The 13,800-nt window shown below is 45.2% G+C and overlaps 1 protein-coding gene across 5 annotated transcripts in view; it reads left to right on the plus strand.

The window, feature by feature from the left end:
- LOC135555801 (junction plakoglobin-like) overlaps positions 1–8,675 on the plus strand; it is a 58,666-nt gene extending 49,991 nt beyond the window's left edge. For 4 of the 5 annotated variants that reach the window (XM_064988537.1, XM_064988541.1, XM_064988538.1 and 1 more), the window contains 6 exons: positions 569–688; positions 871–1,021; positions 3,734–3,855; positions 4,624–4,666; positions 6,873–7,022; positions 8,489–8,675. In XM_064988537.1, the coding sequence (XP_064844609.1) occupies positions 569–688; positions 871–1,021; positions 3,734–3,855; positions 4,624–4,666; positions 6,873–7,009 (573 nt within the window). In that variant the 3' untranslated portion in view covers positions 7,010–7,022; positions 8,489–8,675. The remainder of the gene's footprint in view (positions 1–568; positions 689–870; positions 1,022–3,733; positions 3,856–4,623; positions 4,667–6,872; positions 7,023–8,488) is intronic. The other variant, XM_064988540.1, reaches the window with a different exon arrangement.
- Positions 8,676–13,800: the final 5,125 nt, after the last annotated feature.

The raw sequence follows: 13,800 nt of genomic DNA on the forward strand, positions 1-13,800 counted from the left end.
ATGCCCCAGCTCCAGCACACGCCCCATCCCAGAACTCTCCAACCCAGTGTTGGCCAGCGGCCTATGGGGAGACTCAGTGACAGAGATCCATTTCAGTCCACTGGCCCACTTTGAACTCTGAGCTGCACAACAATATGCACACGTATAGACAGAGAGCTGTGGTTTGAGGGGAAAATAAGAAGTGTGGGCTAAGTTTGTGAGAGACGACCAGGGAGTTTTTCCACTGATTCGTTGTCCGTGAATAGTTTACTTAAACTTGAGGCAGGATACGCACACATACAGAACCTCTCAAGTCTACTACTAATTTTATGCGGTTTTGAAGCCATGGGGAGCTTGGCCAAATTATTTGGGATACAGTGTTCTCTGTATGATACAGTGCTCTCTTAGTGTCAAAGTTGTATTGTTAAGATTGTCAAACCAGCTTACATGAAGTAGATCAGACACACACACACTCGCGCGCAATGTTAAATGATGAAAACAAACCCATATATCAACTTATCGTCACAGAGGGTTTCACAAAGTCACACACATACACAGTTCCTAACTCTCTTCCCCACTCTCCACTCAGGATGGTGTTCGTATGGAGGAGATAGTGGAGGGCTGTACAGGAGCCCTGCACATCCTGGCTAGAGACCCCGTCAACAGGGGAGAGATCGCCAGCATGCAGACCATCCCACTCTTTGTACAGGTCTAATACATGAATGTCTAATACATCTAACACAACTCTCAGTTGGTGTTGTACGCACTCGTGTGAGAGAAGAAAGTGGGAAAAAATTGTGAAAATAAGCGAGTGTGTGTACTTGTGAGTTTTTGGTGTATTTTAGCAGATGTGTCTGAGCTCTCCCTCCCTCTCTCCATCCGCCCGTATAGCTGTTGTACTCGTACGTGGAGAACGTGAAGCGTGTGTCTGCGGGGGTGCTGTGTGAGCTGGCCCTGGACAAGCAGTCTGCGGAGATGATCGACGCAGAGGGAGCCTCCGCCCCACTCATGGAGCTGCTGCACTCCAACAATGAGGGCATCGGTCAGTCTCTTCATAAACAGCAGCTTGGCGCTTTAGTGGATTTTAGACAGCTCTCTTTTTTTAAACAAACACTTGGGCTTTCAACAAACATTCATATATCTGTTCTTTAAACAAAGACTTTCAAAACAGTCCCATGTACGGTGCATTCGGGAAGGTATTCAGACCCCTTGACTTTTTCCACATTTTGTTACGTTACAGCTTTATTCTGAAATAGATTTTTTTTTTGTTTACATTTCCCACATCAATCTACACACGATACCCCGTAATGACAAACTAAAAACAGGTTTTTAGACATTTTTGCAAATGTATTCAAAATAAAAAAATATGACATTTACATAAGTATTCAGACCCTTTACTCAGTACTTTGTTGAAGCACCTTTGGAAGCGATTCTAGCCTTGAGTCTTCTTGGGTATGACGCTACAAGCTTGGCACACTTGTATTTGGGGAGTTTCTCCCATTCCTCTCTGAACATCCTCTCAAGCTCTGTCAGGTTGGTTGGGGAGTGTCACTGCACAGGTATTTTCAGGTCTCTCCAGAGATGTTCGATCAGGTTCAAGTCCGGGCTCTGGCTGAGCACTCAAGGACATTCAGAGACTTGTCCCGAAGTCACTCCTGCATTGTCTTGGCTGTGTGCTTAGGGTTGTCTGAGGTCCTGAGCATTCTGGAGCAGGTTTTCATCAAGGATCTCTCTGTATTTTGCTCCGTTCATCTTTGCCTCGATCCTGACTAGTCTCCCAGTCCCTGCCACTGAAAAACATCCCCAGAGCATGATGCTGCTACCACCATGCTTGACGCTTGGCATTCAGGCCAAAGAGTTCAATCTTGGTTTCATCAAACCAGAGAATCTTGTTTCTCATAGTCTGAGAGTCATTATGTGCCTTTTGGAAAACTCTAAGTGGGCTGTAATGTGTATTTTACTGAGGAGTGGCTTCTGTCTGGCCACTCTACCATAAACACCTGATTGGTGGAGTGCTGCAGAGATGGTTGTTCTTCTGGAAGGTTCTCCCATCTCCACAGAGAACCTCTAGAGCTCTGTCAGACTGACCATCGGGTTCTTGCTCACCTCCCTGACCAAGGCCCTTCTCCCCCGATTGCTCAGTTTGGCTGGTGGTTCCAAACTTCTTCCATTTAAGGATGATGGAGGCCACTGTGTTCTTTGGGACCTTCAATGCTGCAGACATTTTTTTGGTACCCTTCCTCAGATCTGTGCCTCAACACAATCCTGTCTCTGAGCTCTACGGACAATTCCTTCGACCTCATGGCTTGGTTTTTGCTCTTACCTGCACTGTCAACTGTGGGACCTTATATAGACAGGTGTGTGTCTTTACAAATTATGTCCAATCAATTGAATATACCACAGGTGGACTTCAATCAAGTTGTAGAAACATCTCAAGGATGATCAATGGAAACAGTATGCTCCTGAGCTCAATTTCAAGTCACATAGCAAAGGGTCTGAATACTTATGTAAATAAGGTATTTCTGTTTTTTAATTGTTAATACATTTGCTAAAATGTCTAAAAACATTTTTTCGATTTGTCATCATGGGGTATTGTGTGTAGATTGCTGAGGATTTAAAAAAATGTAATCCATATTTGAATAAGGCTGTAATGTAATGACATTTGGAAAAAGTCAAGGGTCTGATTACTTTCCAAAGGCACTGCACATACAAATAGACACACACACATGTTCCTCTCCTACACTCTTAGAAAAGGTGCTATCTAGAACCTAAAAGGGTTCTTCAGCTGTCCCCATTGGAGAACCCTTTGTAGAACCCTTTTTGGTACTAGGTAGAACCCTTTTGGTTCCAGGTAGAACTGTTTTGGGTTCCATGTAGAACCCTTTCCACAGAGGGTTCTACCTGGAACCAAAAAGGGATCTCCAATGGGGACAGCCGAAGAACCTTTTTTAAGAGTGTACACACAAACCTCCACACTCCCCCCTCTCCTTCTCTCTCTCTCTCGCACACACAAGCATATGCACACAGACCACAACCAAATATGACATCTTTCTCTATCTCTCCCTGGGCTCTCTCCATCTTCTTTTAATAATGTGTGCTGACTAATCAAACATGATATCTCTGCCTCCCATCTCTCTTTCCCCATCTTGCTTTCTCAATGTTGTCCTATGTACCCCATTAGCATTTTGGGTACTCATCATAACTGTCATAGCATAGAGGCAATGACAAACAACCTCTTGATATCTCTCCCTCCCTCCCTCCCTCCCTCCCTCCCTCCCTCCCTCCCTCCCTCCCTCCCTCCCTCCCTCCCTCCCTCCCTCCCTCCCCCCTCCCTCCCCCTCCTCCCTCCCTCCCTCCCTCCCTCCCTCCCTCCCTCCCCCCACCTCTCCCTCCCTCCCTACCTCCCCCACCCCTCTCCCTCCCTCCCATGTCTCCCCCTCCCTCCCTCCCTCCCTCCCTCCCTACCCTCCCTCCCTCCCTCCCTCCCTCCCTCCCCTCCCTCCCTCCCTCCCTCCCTCCTTCCCTCCCTCCCTCCCTCCCCCCCTCCCTCCCTCCTTCCCTCCCTCCCTCCCTCCCTCCCTCCCTCCCTCCCTCCCTCCCTACCTCTCCCTCCCTCTCTCCCTCCCTACCTCCCTCCCTCCCTCCCATGTCTCCCCACACCTCTCCCTCCCTACCTCTCCCTCCCTCCCTCCAACCCTCCCTCCCTCCCTACCTCTCCCTCCTTCCCATGTCTCCCCACACCTCTCCCTCACAGCCACCTATGCAGCAGCCGTTCTCTTCCGTATCTCGGAGGACAAGAGTTCTGACTACAGGAAGCGTGTGTCCGTGGAGCTCACCCACTCACTGTTCAAACACGACCCTGCAGCCTGGGAGATGGTAAGCCTCTGCCTCTGACGTCGCCTATAGCCTGGGAGCGATCAGTACAAGGATCAGTCAGTAGTGGCTGGCCCTGTTTGAACACCTTTAAGGTTGATCTCAGTTGTCTATAAGGGCTTGACTGGCTTACACCCTTGGATTGCTTTAAACCAATCCAATATTTCTCAGATCAGTCATTGCTTCAGGGGAGAACTGTATCAAAATCCAAAAACACACAAGTGGACACGACACAATCGATACGACACAATCGATACCACTCAGTAATCAATCTGTATGTTTACCGTTCATGCTCGCATTACCATAAAAATGAATCCCCAATAACTAACTCTCACTAGTGTTTGTACATCATTTCAAAACCTGCATGCCTAATGCGCTAAGTATCTCCGAGCCCCACACATCGCCACAGGCTTCCAAAGCTCAATGGATAATTACCGCCATCGAGGCTCACCGATTGGATTAGTGGCAGATCTGGCATAGGTTTTAATCAATCACATCGAGCTGGTAACCTGCTGACTCATCGGGTTGTCAAGGGGAACAGAGACAGGGAGGCCCAAAGCAGAAAAGGTCTACTGTTTACACTACATCCACCATGAGGAAGTATTGAACTCCAAAGGGATAGATTTACTGACTGGGCGTCGTTGGCACCAGATGTAAAGTTAACGTCTGCCTCTGTCGTTTAGAAGGGTATTATCCGATAAAAGTATAGTATTGAAGTTAGAATGGTACATCTTTACTTGAATATTTCTCAATCACTCTCTTTCTCTCCAGGCCCACAATGCTGTACCCATGCAAGCTGCATACTTGGCGGATGGTGAGTGTGGACCAGTCCTATCCTACAGTACAGTACACCAACGTAACACCACTTTTGTATTCTATGCTAGATTATAAACCAGGTGGTTCAAGCCCTGAATGCTGATTGGCTGAAAGCCATGGTATATCAGACCGTGTACCATGGGTATAACAAAAAATGACTATTTACTGGTCTAATTGCGTTTGAAACCAGTTTATAATAGCAGTAAGGCACCTCAGGGGTGTGCGGTATATGGCCAATATACCACGGCTAAGGTCTGTATCCAGGTTCTCCTCGTTGCCTCGTCCGTAAGAACAGCCCTTCACCATGGTATATCAGCCATATACCACACCTCCTCAGGCCTTAATGCTTAATTATACTACTGCAACGAACATCTTACATTACACTACTGCGTTTCACCAAAAAATGGCAAGAGGGAGATAGATCGACGAACCAGAAGAGAGAGGCAGAGATGATTTGACACACACGGATTGAAATGGATTGACACCCACACACACACCAGAGTCAGACCTCATTTAGGTTAAGTGCCACTTGATTGGTTTCCTGTCAGTGGCTGTGAAAGTGGACTGTGTGTACCAGAGGGTGATCATTAAATCAACGTGCAAACATTGTCACAGCAAAGTCTGCCCTCGTCTCACTAGTCACGCACACACACATACTTGTACATGATTGGGGGAAGAAATCGCAAAGAATTGAGTTTCTTTCTCATCTACACACATACAGACACAAACGTATACACACACACACACACACACACATACACACGCAATAGTGAGCATCAGAGAAGAGGAGGAAAAGGAGAGGCACGTGTCTATAGAGAGCCGGAGCCAGGTCTTGTCCTTTTCCCCCTCAGCAGTCCTTCAGGCCCTGGGAGTGTGGGGGACCCCTGCTGTTTATATAATGCACTCGGCCCCCTGGCCGTACTCCAGAGATTGTGTGTTTGTGTGTGGGTGTGTGTGCATTCATGTGCGTTCATGTGTGTGTTTCTCTCTGATGTGTCTGTTCCCGCCATGTCCTGGAGAGGGGGGAGGGTGTCAGGGGGCGTGGTAATGGGGGGAGGGTGTCAGGGGGTGTAGTAATTGGGGGAGGGTGTCAGGGGGCGTGGTAATGGGGGGAGGGTGTCAGGGGGCGTGGTAATGGGGGGAGGAGGTGTACACTGTAGGATGTCAGCGGGGATGTCATTCAATTCACAGAGGTACCTGTCTATTTCCCCTCTGGTCACAATTTCCATGTCATTTACATTTCCATTAACTGGCCATCTATCGTCGTCAAGCGATCTCCCGCACTCTATCCCGCTCTCTCTCTCTCTCTCTCTCTCACACACACACACTGCTGAGTTGACACCCACTCTCTCTTTTCCACTGCACGGCTAATGCTCCTTCCTGTGATTGCGTAACACTTCTCTATAGAAAAACACTGGCACTCTCTCTGTCTCTCTCTGGTGAATTTATATTTTGTTTTCCCCCCTAGCTCTGTCGGTCACTACTGTCTCTTTGCAGTCATACAGTGTCTTTCTCTTGCTAATCTTAGGTCTCGGTCATATGTCCTAGTTGTGAATCTCCACTCTGTCTTTCTCTCCTCTGGTCCATCCCTCTCTCTGCATACAGTAAATCCTCCTCATTTCAATATATTTAATTATAATTCTGAACTCTATCCCTCATATATCCCCCTGTGTGTGTGTGTGTGTGTGTGTGTGTGTGTGTGTGTGTGTGTGTGTGTGTGTGTGTGTGTGTGTGTGTGTGTGTGTGTGTGTGTGTGTGCGCGTGCGGTACACTAGTCACCATCCTTCCAGAACACTGTGTGTCCTTTCGATGCTGACGCTTAATCCATAGCGCAGTGCTCACATTATTAAACAGGGTATGAAATAGCATTAATGGAATAGAATAGAGGTGAAGGTGAACAGGAAAACGTCTGCTGATGGGAGCAAAGCTCATTTCTGTCTGCCTGTCTAGTAATTTGGATGCTTGCAAACTGTCTGTCAGTGTCAATACTCCAAATAAGCTTGCCTCTGTTTGCCTGGGTATTCTATATTGTTTGCCTGGGTATTCTATATCGTTTGCCTGGGTATTCTATATTGTTTGCCTGGGTATTCTATATTGTTCGCCTGGGTATTCTATATTGCCTGGGTATTCTATATTGCCTGGGTATTCTCATTTCTCTCTCTTTCCCTCTCTATCCCTCATCTCTCTGTCCCTCCTTCCCTCAGAGCTGGATGGAGGCTACCCCCCCTATGGCTACTCTGACCTGGGAATGGGCGGGATGCCACTGGAAGCAGAGATGCATGAGCAGTACATGCCTGAGATGGCCTACGATCCCCGACAGGCCTACCCAGAGCCCCTCTAACACACAGGGTCAGGTCAGTGATATAGATGCTACCCAGAACCCCCTTTAACACACAGTGCCAGGTCAGTGATGTAGATGCTACCCAGAACCCCCTTTAACACGCAGGGCCAGGTCAGTGATGTAGATGCTACCCAGAACCCCCTTTAACACATGGCCAGGTCAGTGATGTCGATGCTACCCAGAGCCCCTTTATCACACAGGGCCAGGCAGCGATGTAAATGCTACCCAGAACCCCCTTTCACACACAGGGCCAGGTCAGTGATGTAGATGCTACCCAGAGCCCCTTTAACACACAGGGCCAGGCAGCGATGTAGATGCTACCCAGAACCCCCTTTCACACACAGGGCCAGGTCAGTGATGTAGATGCTACCCATAACCCCCTTTAACATACAGGGCCAGGTCAGTGATGTAGATGCTACCCAGAACCCCCTTTAACACACAGGTCCAGGTCAGTGATTTAGATGCTACCCAGAACCCCCTTTAACACACAGGGCCAGGTCAGTGATGTAGATTCTACCCAGAACCCCCTTTAACACACAGGGCCAGGTCAGTGATGTAGATGCTACCCAGAACCCCCTTTAACACAAAGGGCCAGGTCAGTGATGTAGATGCTACCCAGAACCCCTTTAACACACAGGGCCAGGTCAGTGATGTAGATGCTACCCAGAACCCCCTTTAACACACAGGGCCAGGTCAGTGATGTAGATGCTACCCAGAACCCCCTTTAACACACAGGGCCAGGTCAGTGATGTAGATGCTACCCAGAACCCCCTTTAACACACAGGGCCAGGTCAGTGATGTGGATGCATACACACAGCTACACAGAGCTCCTCTAATGCACAGACTCAGCCCGTACTTTCCCCCAGTACACACATACACACAGACACTCACACGCCCAGAATGGCTGTAGGGCCTCCCGGGTGGCGCACTGGGTGGCGCACAGCTGCGCCACCAGAGACTTTGGGTTCACGCCCAGGCTCTGTCGTAACTGGCCGCGACCGGGAGGTCCGTGGGGCGATGCACAATTGGCCTAGCGTCGTACGGGTTAGGGAGGGTTTGGCCGGTAGGGATATCCTTGTCTCATTGCGCACCAGCGACTCCTGTGGCGGGCCGGGCGCAGTGCACGCTAACCAAGGTTGCCAGGTGCACAGTGTTTCCTCAGACACATTGGTGCGGCTGGCTTCCGTGTTGGATGGCGCTGTGTTAAGAAGGTTTGGTTGGTTTGTGTATCGGAGGACGCATGACTTTCAACCTTCGTCTCTCCCGAGTCCGTACGGGAGTTGTAGCGATGAGACAAGATATTAGCTACTAAACAATTGGATACTATGGAATTGGGGATAAATAAATAAATTTAATTAAAAAACAGAGCTCTGTAGTTATATAGTACACTAATGAATAACTCAGCATACCATAATTGCAACATTTTAAGACCACATGAAACATTGAATTATGTCTAAATAACTGCCTCTTCCATTGAAGGCACAAAATGGAAAGGGTGAAATTGGCGTGAACACCATGGAGGGACAGCTGAAAGAGGATTTCACCACAAAGGGAAACTCCTATTTCATGGGGAGACATTGGCCAATCAGGGTCTGTTGTCAGAAAACACAAGAAAAAGAAAAGAAAAAAACAATAACAAGAATTTAGTGTTCCTCAAAATGAAAAGTTGCTTTGTTACAATTAATGTGGAGGGAAATTGAACTTTAACTTGTAGATGCTGTGTTGGTTTTAGGCGTTTTCTTGCATATTTACATTGCAGATGATTATTATTTTTCTCCATGTGTATAATTTACATGGCGGTATGCAGAGCCACATACAGTAGTCCTCAACAATAACCAGTAACATTGAGTCCAGACAAGAAGTCCTGTTCGCCACGTTATGAGACCAGTGGCTCATTGAAACAGCAGCGGTCCCTGTGCTGCCTATAACTGTCTATGATCCAGACTGCTGCTGGGTCTGAGGTTCCGAGACACGCACCCTCTCCCCTGAATGTGTGTACACAGCCACTCTCTCCCAGCCGAGTGGTCTCACAGGCACACTAAACTACAACTTCAGCTGGTACCGTTGGTTCACCTTTCTTCCTGTGGACCGGTCTTGCTCACCAACAGTTATAGACACTCAACCAACACAGTATACATATGCATCGCGGTTTAATACATTGTGCTTCAACATAAAATGTGTGTATGATCCAAAACGTCATGTCTGGCAGGCCCGCCCCTATTTACAGCTACTACAACAGACGTTTCCTCAAAGTATGTATGTCGTTGTGGAGGAGGTGTTTTTTATGTCTTGATTTGGGAGGGGAGGGGGGGGGGGTTCTGAGGGTAAGAGGCAGGGGAAGAATGCCAAAGAGATTTATTTTGTGACGATGATAATCATATAGCTTTCTGTTTATTTTCTATTTTGATTGGGTGGGGGGGGTTGTGTGGGGGGAAGCAGTAATCGTGATCCTGTTTGTAGAGTGTGTGTTCTATAGCGACTCCGCTGCACATTCCTACCTTCCAAATGATAGAAAAGGCAAAGAGAAACGAGGGATGATAGAAGGATGATGTTGATAAGCGATGAGTGTACCATACAAATGAAGGGGAAATTAACACTATGAATATGCATTTTTACAGAACATTTTTAGTTTGAAACTTTTTTTCAAATAAAACAAACTATATTAACTAGCCTGTCTCCTGTGTATTTGTATGGCTAATTGGATCCTATTTAGCCCTGAGGTCATTGTTGCTTTCACTCATTGTCAGTCAAGCAAGGTCCAAACCCCAGACTATAAAACCCATTGCAGGCTGGTGGTGATGATCCAAAGGAAACTCTGTCTCACAGCACCCTCATGTGTCCCTAAAAGGCAGGATATCTGCCCTCGCAGAGTACCACATTCGGGTTTCAGATAGTAATAACAACCCAAAGCTTAAGATAAATATACTGATAACTAACCCCTATTCATCTGTACATGTAACAGAGGGAGATCGTACCGGATAAACTCACCCACGGCTTGAAACGGTGCCATTGAATCGGAAATGGGTCACGGCTCCACTGTAACCTCCATTACTGTGCGTCACACATTTCAAGTGAGAACCAGTATGAAATAAAGTGTATAGAGAGAAGGTAGAGATTCAGCATTGATTATAGGGATAGGATTTCCCGGACAACATAAGAGAAAGGAGGAAGTCTGTCTGTATGTGTTTGTGTGTGTGTGTGTCGACTTCATAAAGTATAGGCATACTGCCACCAAGTGGTTGTTGTGGTAGTTCACAGCTGGGCAGGGTGTCTGACATGTCCATCTCACACCTGACTCCTTCACTATTTGGAAAGCATGAAATTGAAGGAAAAAGTCTATAGTGCACCCCAGAATATGAAGATGGGTACAACTATAAGTTGCCCTCTTGCTTATTAAAGATAGTGTTTTAGTTACACATAATGCAGATGCTTAGATGATGTGTGGTGTAGTTTCTTCCGATCCTCCCCCAACCTTGCATTCAAGAACAAGATTTTCAGCCAGAATGATTGTTGCTGTCATAAGAATGTATAAATTGCCTCATGTAACACAGCATCATTCGATACCATTACAGAGAAGTTCTTCTAGCCTGCCTCCATTTTGATGTACACTCCAAGATCGTGGATAAATGAAGATGTCTTAGTCAGGCAGTTCACCAATGGAGGTGTCATAATACCCATTAAACCTAGCGGTCAAACAGGGAAATAATTCCAATCATTTTCCCACCATACATTTTTACCATTGGGGATTTTAGAAACACTTAAAAAAGGGCTGTGTTTTATGTAGGCTTACCCTGGCCTGACGTTTTGATAACCATGTACATTTTTCTCTGACAAGGTGACTTTTATCAATATTTTCTGCTCTATTTACTCTCAGATTCCAAAATGCTAATTACTATCAACGTAGTATACAAATCCCTGCAAGCTCCTGCGTGTCATCTCTAGCTGACACCTTTGCTAACAGGTATCGTGTCAATTTAAAACTTGCACAAGACACTTCACAGAATTGTCCGGACTTGCCAAAAGCCCTGAGTGATGCCAACTTTATTCTTTGGCATACTCTAGGAATCAGGACCTTTTCAGACCCATTTCATCAGAAAACCACTGCACTGAAATCCTTTCAAGAGCTCTGCAGTGAATTCAATGTGCCTAGATCCCATTAAGAAAAAATATCTTCAAATTAGACATGTAATTTCCTCATTTACTTCCAAGAGGAGGTTTAGAGCTCAGCTGAATGTTGTTGAAACCCTTCTTGTCACAGCACAATCCATTAAAGGCAAAATCTCCTATATCTATAGAATCCTTTCTGAGAAAGGAGGCTCCTCCTTTACTCCTTTGAAAATAATCTGGGAAAAGGACCTTGGTCTGACTATCAATGATGAGTTATGGGCGGAAGTTTGCGACAGGGCATACTGCTCCTCTACTAATGTAAAAATGAAAGAATCTAATTACAAATTTTGGACAAATTATATTACACTCCAATGAGACTCCATAGAATGAAAACAGACATTTATCCTACCTGTAAAAGATGTACCTCTGAAAGTGGAACCTACAGTGGGGCAAAAATGTATTTAGTCAGCCACCAATTGTGCAAGTTCTCCCACTTAAAAAGATGAGAGAGGCCTGTAATTTTCATCATAGGTGCACTTCAACCATGACAGACAAAATGAGAAAAGAAAATCCAGAAAATCACATAGTAAGATTTTTAATGAATTTATTTGCAAATTATGGTGGAAAATAAGTATTTGGTCACCTACAAACAAGCAAGATTTCTGGCTCTCACAGACCTGTAACTTCTTATTTAAGAGGCTCCTCTGTCCTCCACTCGTTACCTGTATTAATGGCACCTGTTTGAACTTGTTATCAGTATAAAAAACACCTGTCCACAACCTCAAACAGTCACACTCCAAACTCCACTATGGCCAAGACCAACGAGCTGTCAAAGGACACCAGAAACAAAATTGTAGACCTGCACCAGGCTGGGAAGACTGAATCTGCAATAGGTAAGCAGCTTGGTTTGAAGAAATCAACTGTGGGAGCAATTATTAAGAAATGGAAGACATACAAGACCACTGATAATCTCCCTCGATCTGTGGCTCCACACAAGATCTCACCCCGTGGGGTCAAAATGATCACAAGAACGGTGAGCAAAAATCCCAGAACCACACGGTGGGACCGAGTGAATGACCTGCAGAGAGCTGGGACCAACGTAACAAAGCCTACCATCAGTAACACACTACGCCGCCAGGGACTCAAATCCTGCAATGCCAGACGTGCCCCCCTGCTTAAGCCAGGACATGTCCAGGCCCGTCTGAAATTTGCTAGAGAGCATTTGGATGATCCAGAAGAAGATTGGGAGAATGTCATATGGTCAGATGAAACCAAAATATAACTTTTTGGTAAAAACTCAACTCGTCGTGTTTGGAGGACAAAGAATGCTGAGTTGCATCCAAAGAACACCATACCTACTGTGAAGCATGAGGGTGGAAACATCATGCTTTGGGGCTGTTTTTCTGCAAAGGGACCAGGATGACTGATCTGTGTAAAGGAAAGAATGAATGGGGCCATGTATCGTGAGATTTTGAGTGAAAACCTCCTTCCATCAGCAAGGGCATTGAAGATGAAACGTGGCTGGGTCTTTCAGCATAATAATGATCCCAAAAACACTGCCCGGGCAACGAAGGAGTGGCTTCGTAAGAAGCATTTCATGGTCCTGGAGTGGCCTAGCCAGTCTCCAGATCTCAACCCCATAGAAAATCTTTGGAGGGAGTTGAAAGTCTGTGTTGCCCAGCAACGGCCCCAAAACATCACTGCTCTAGAGGAGATCTGCATGGAGGAATGGGCCAAAATACCAGCAACAGTGTGTGATAACCTTGTGAAGACTTACAGAAAACATTTGACCTCTGTCATTGCCAACAAAGGGTATATAACAAAGTATTATAATTTGCAACTACAATGTGATTTTCTGGATTTCTTTTTCTAATTTTGCCTGTCATAGTTGAAGTGTAACTATGATGAAATTTACAGGCCTCTCTCATCTTTTTAAGTGGGAGAACTTGTACAATTGGTGGCTGACTAAATGTTTGCCCTACTGTATATGCATGTATTTTGGAGCTATACATACTGCTGCACAGGAAATACTAGATGTACAGTTTGATATGACCCCATGTATCTATCTTCTTAGTGCCCAGCAGGACTTTGTTCTTGGTCCTGACAGAGAACATTTGCTTATGACTATTACTTACTTTGCTAAGAAATGTATTCTTCTATTGTGGGCCTCTAATACTTCTCCTACATTTAAAATGTGAATTGACCAGATTGTTGACTTTCTCCCTCTTGAAAAGCTCACTTATGCTCACTAATTATTTGCTTGTCGTCTCAGCTAAGGCTGGAAATAGCTAATAAGAACCTTCATAGTGCTGCTGCAGGTTTTTATATATATATATTACTTTTTTCTTTTTTAATAATTATTATTTATATTCTTCTTTTTATTATTATAATTTTTTTTTTCATTTTCATTATTATTGTTAGTTTTTTTATTTTATCATTTAAAAAAATATATACATATTTTTTATATATTTCTTATTAATAAAGTCTGTCACATCTGTGAATGTGGAATGTGGTTTGTTGGTTGATTGAAAAACACTTAATAAAACTTTAAATTGAAAAAGAAATAAAGTGAAAAACGTTAGGTAAATATACTACATCTTTATCAATGTCAGAATTTCTGAAATAAATCATTATATCAAAACCATTAAATTGTACAACAGGTGCTATTTTTTTGTAACAAAGTT

The sequence above is a fragment of the Oncorhynchus masou genome, chromosome 15 (genome assembly GCF_036934945.1).
Source record: "Oncorhynchus masou masou isolate Uvic2021 chromosome 15, UVic_Omas_1.1, whole genome shotgun sequence".
NCBI lineage: Eukaryota > Metazoa > Chordata > Actinopteri > Salmoniformes > Salmonidae > Oncorhynchus > Oncorhynchus masou.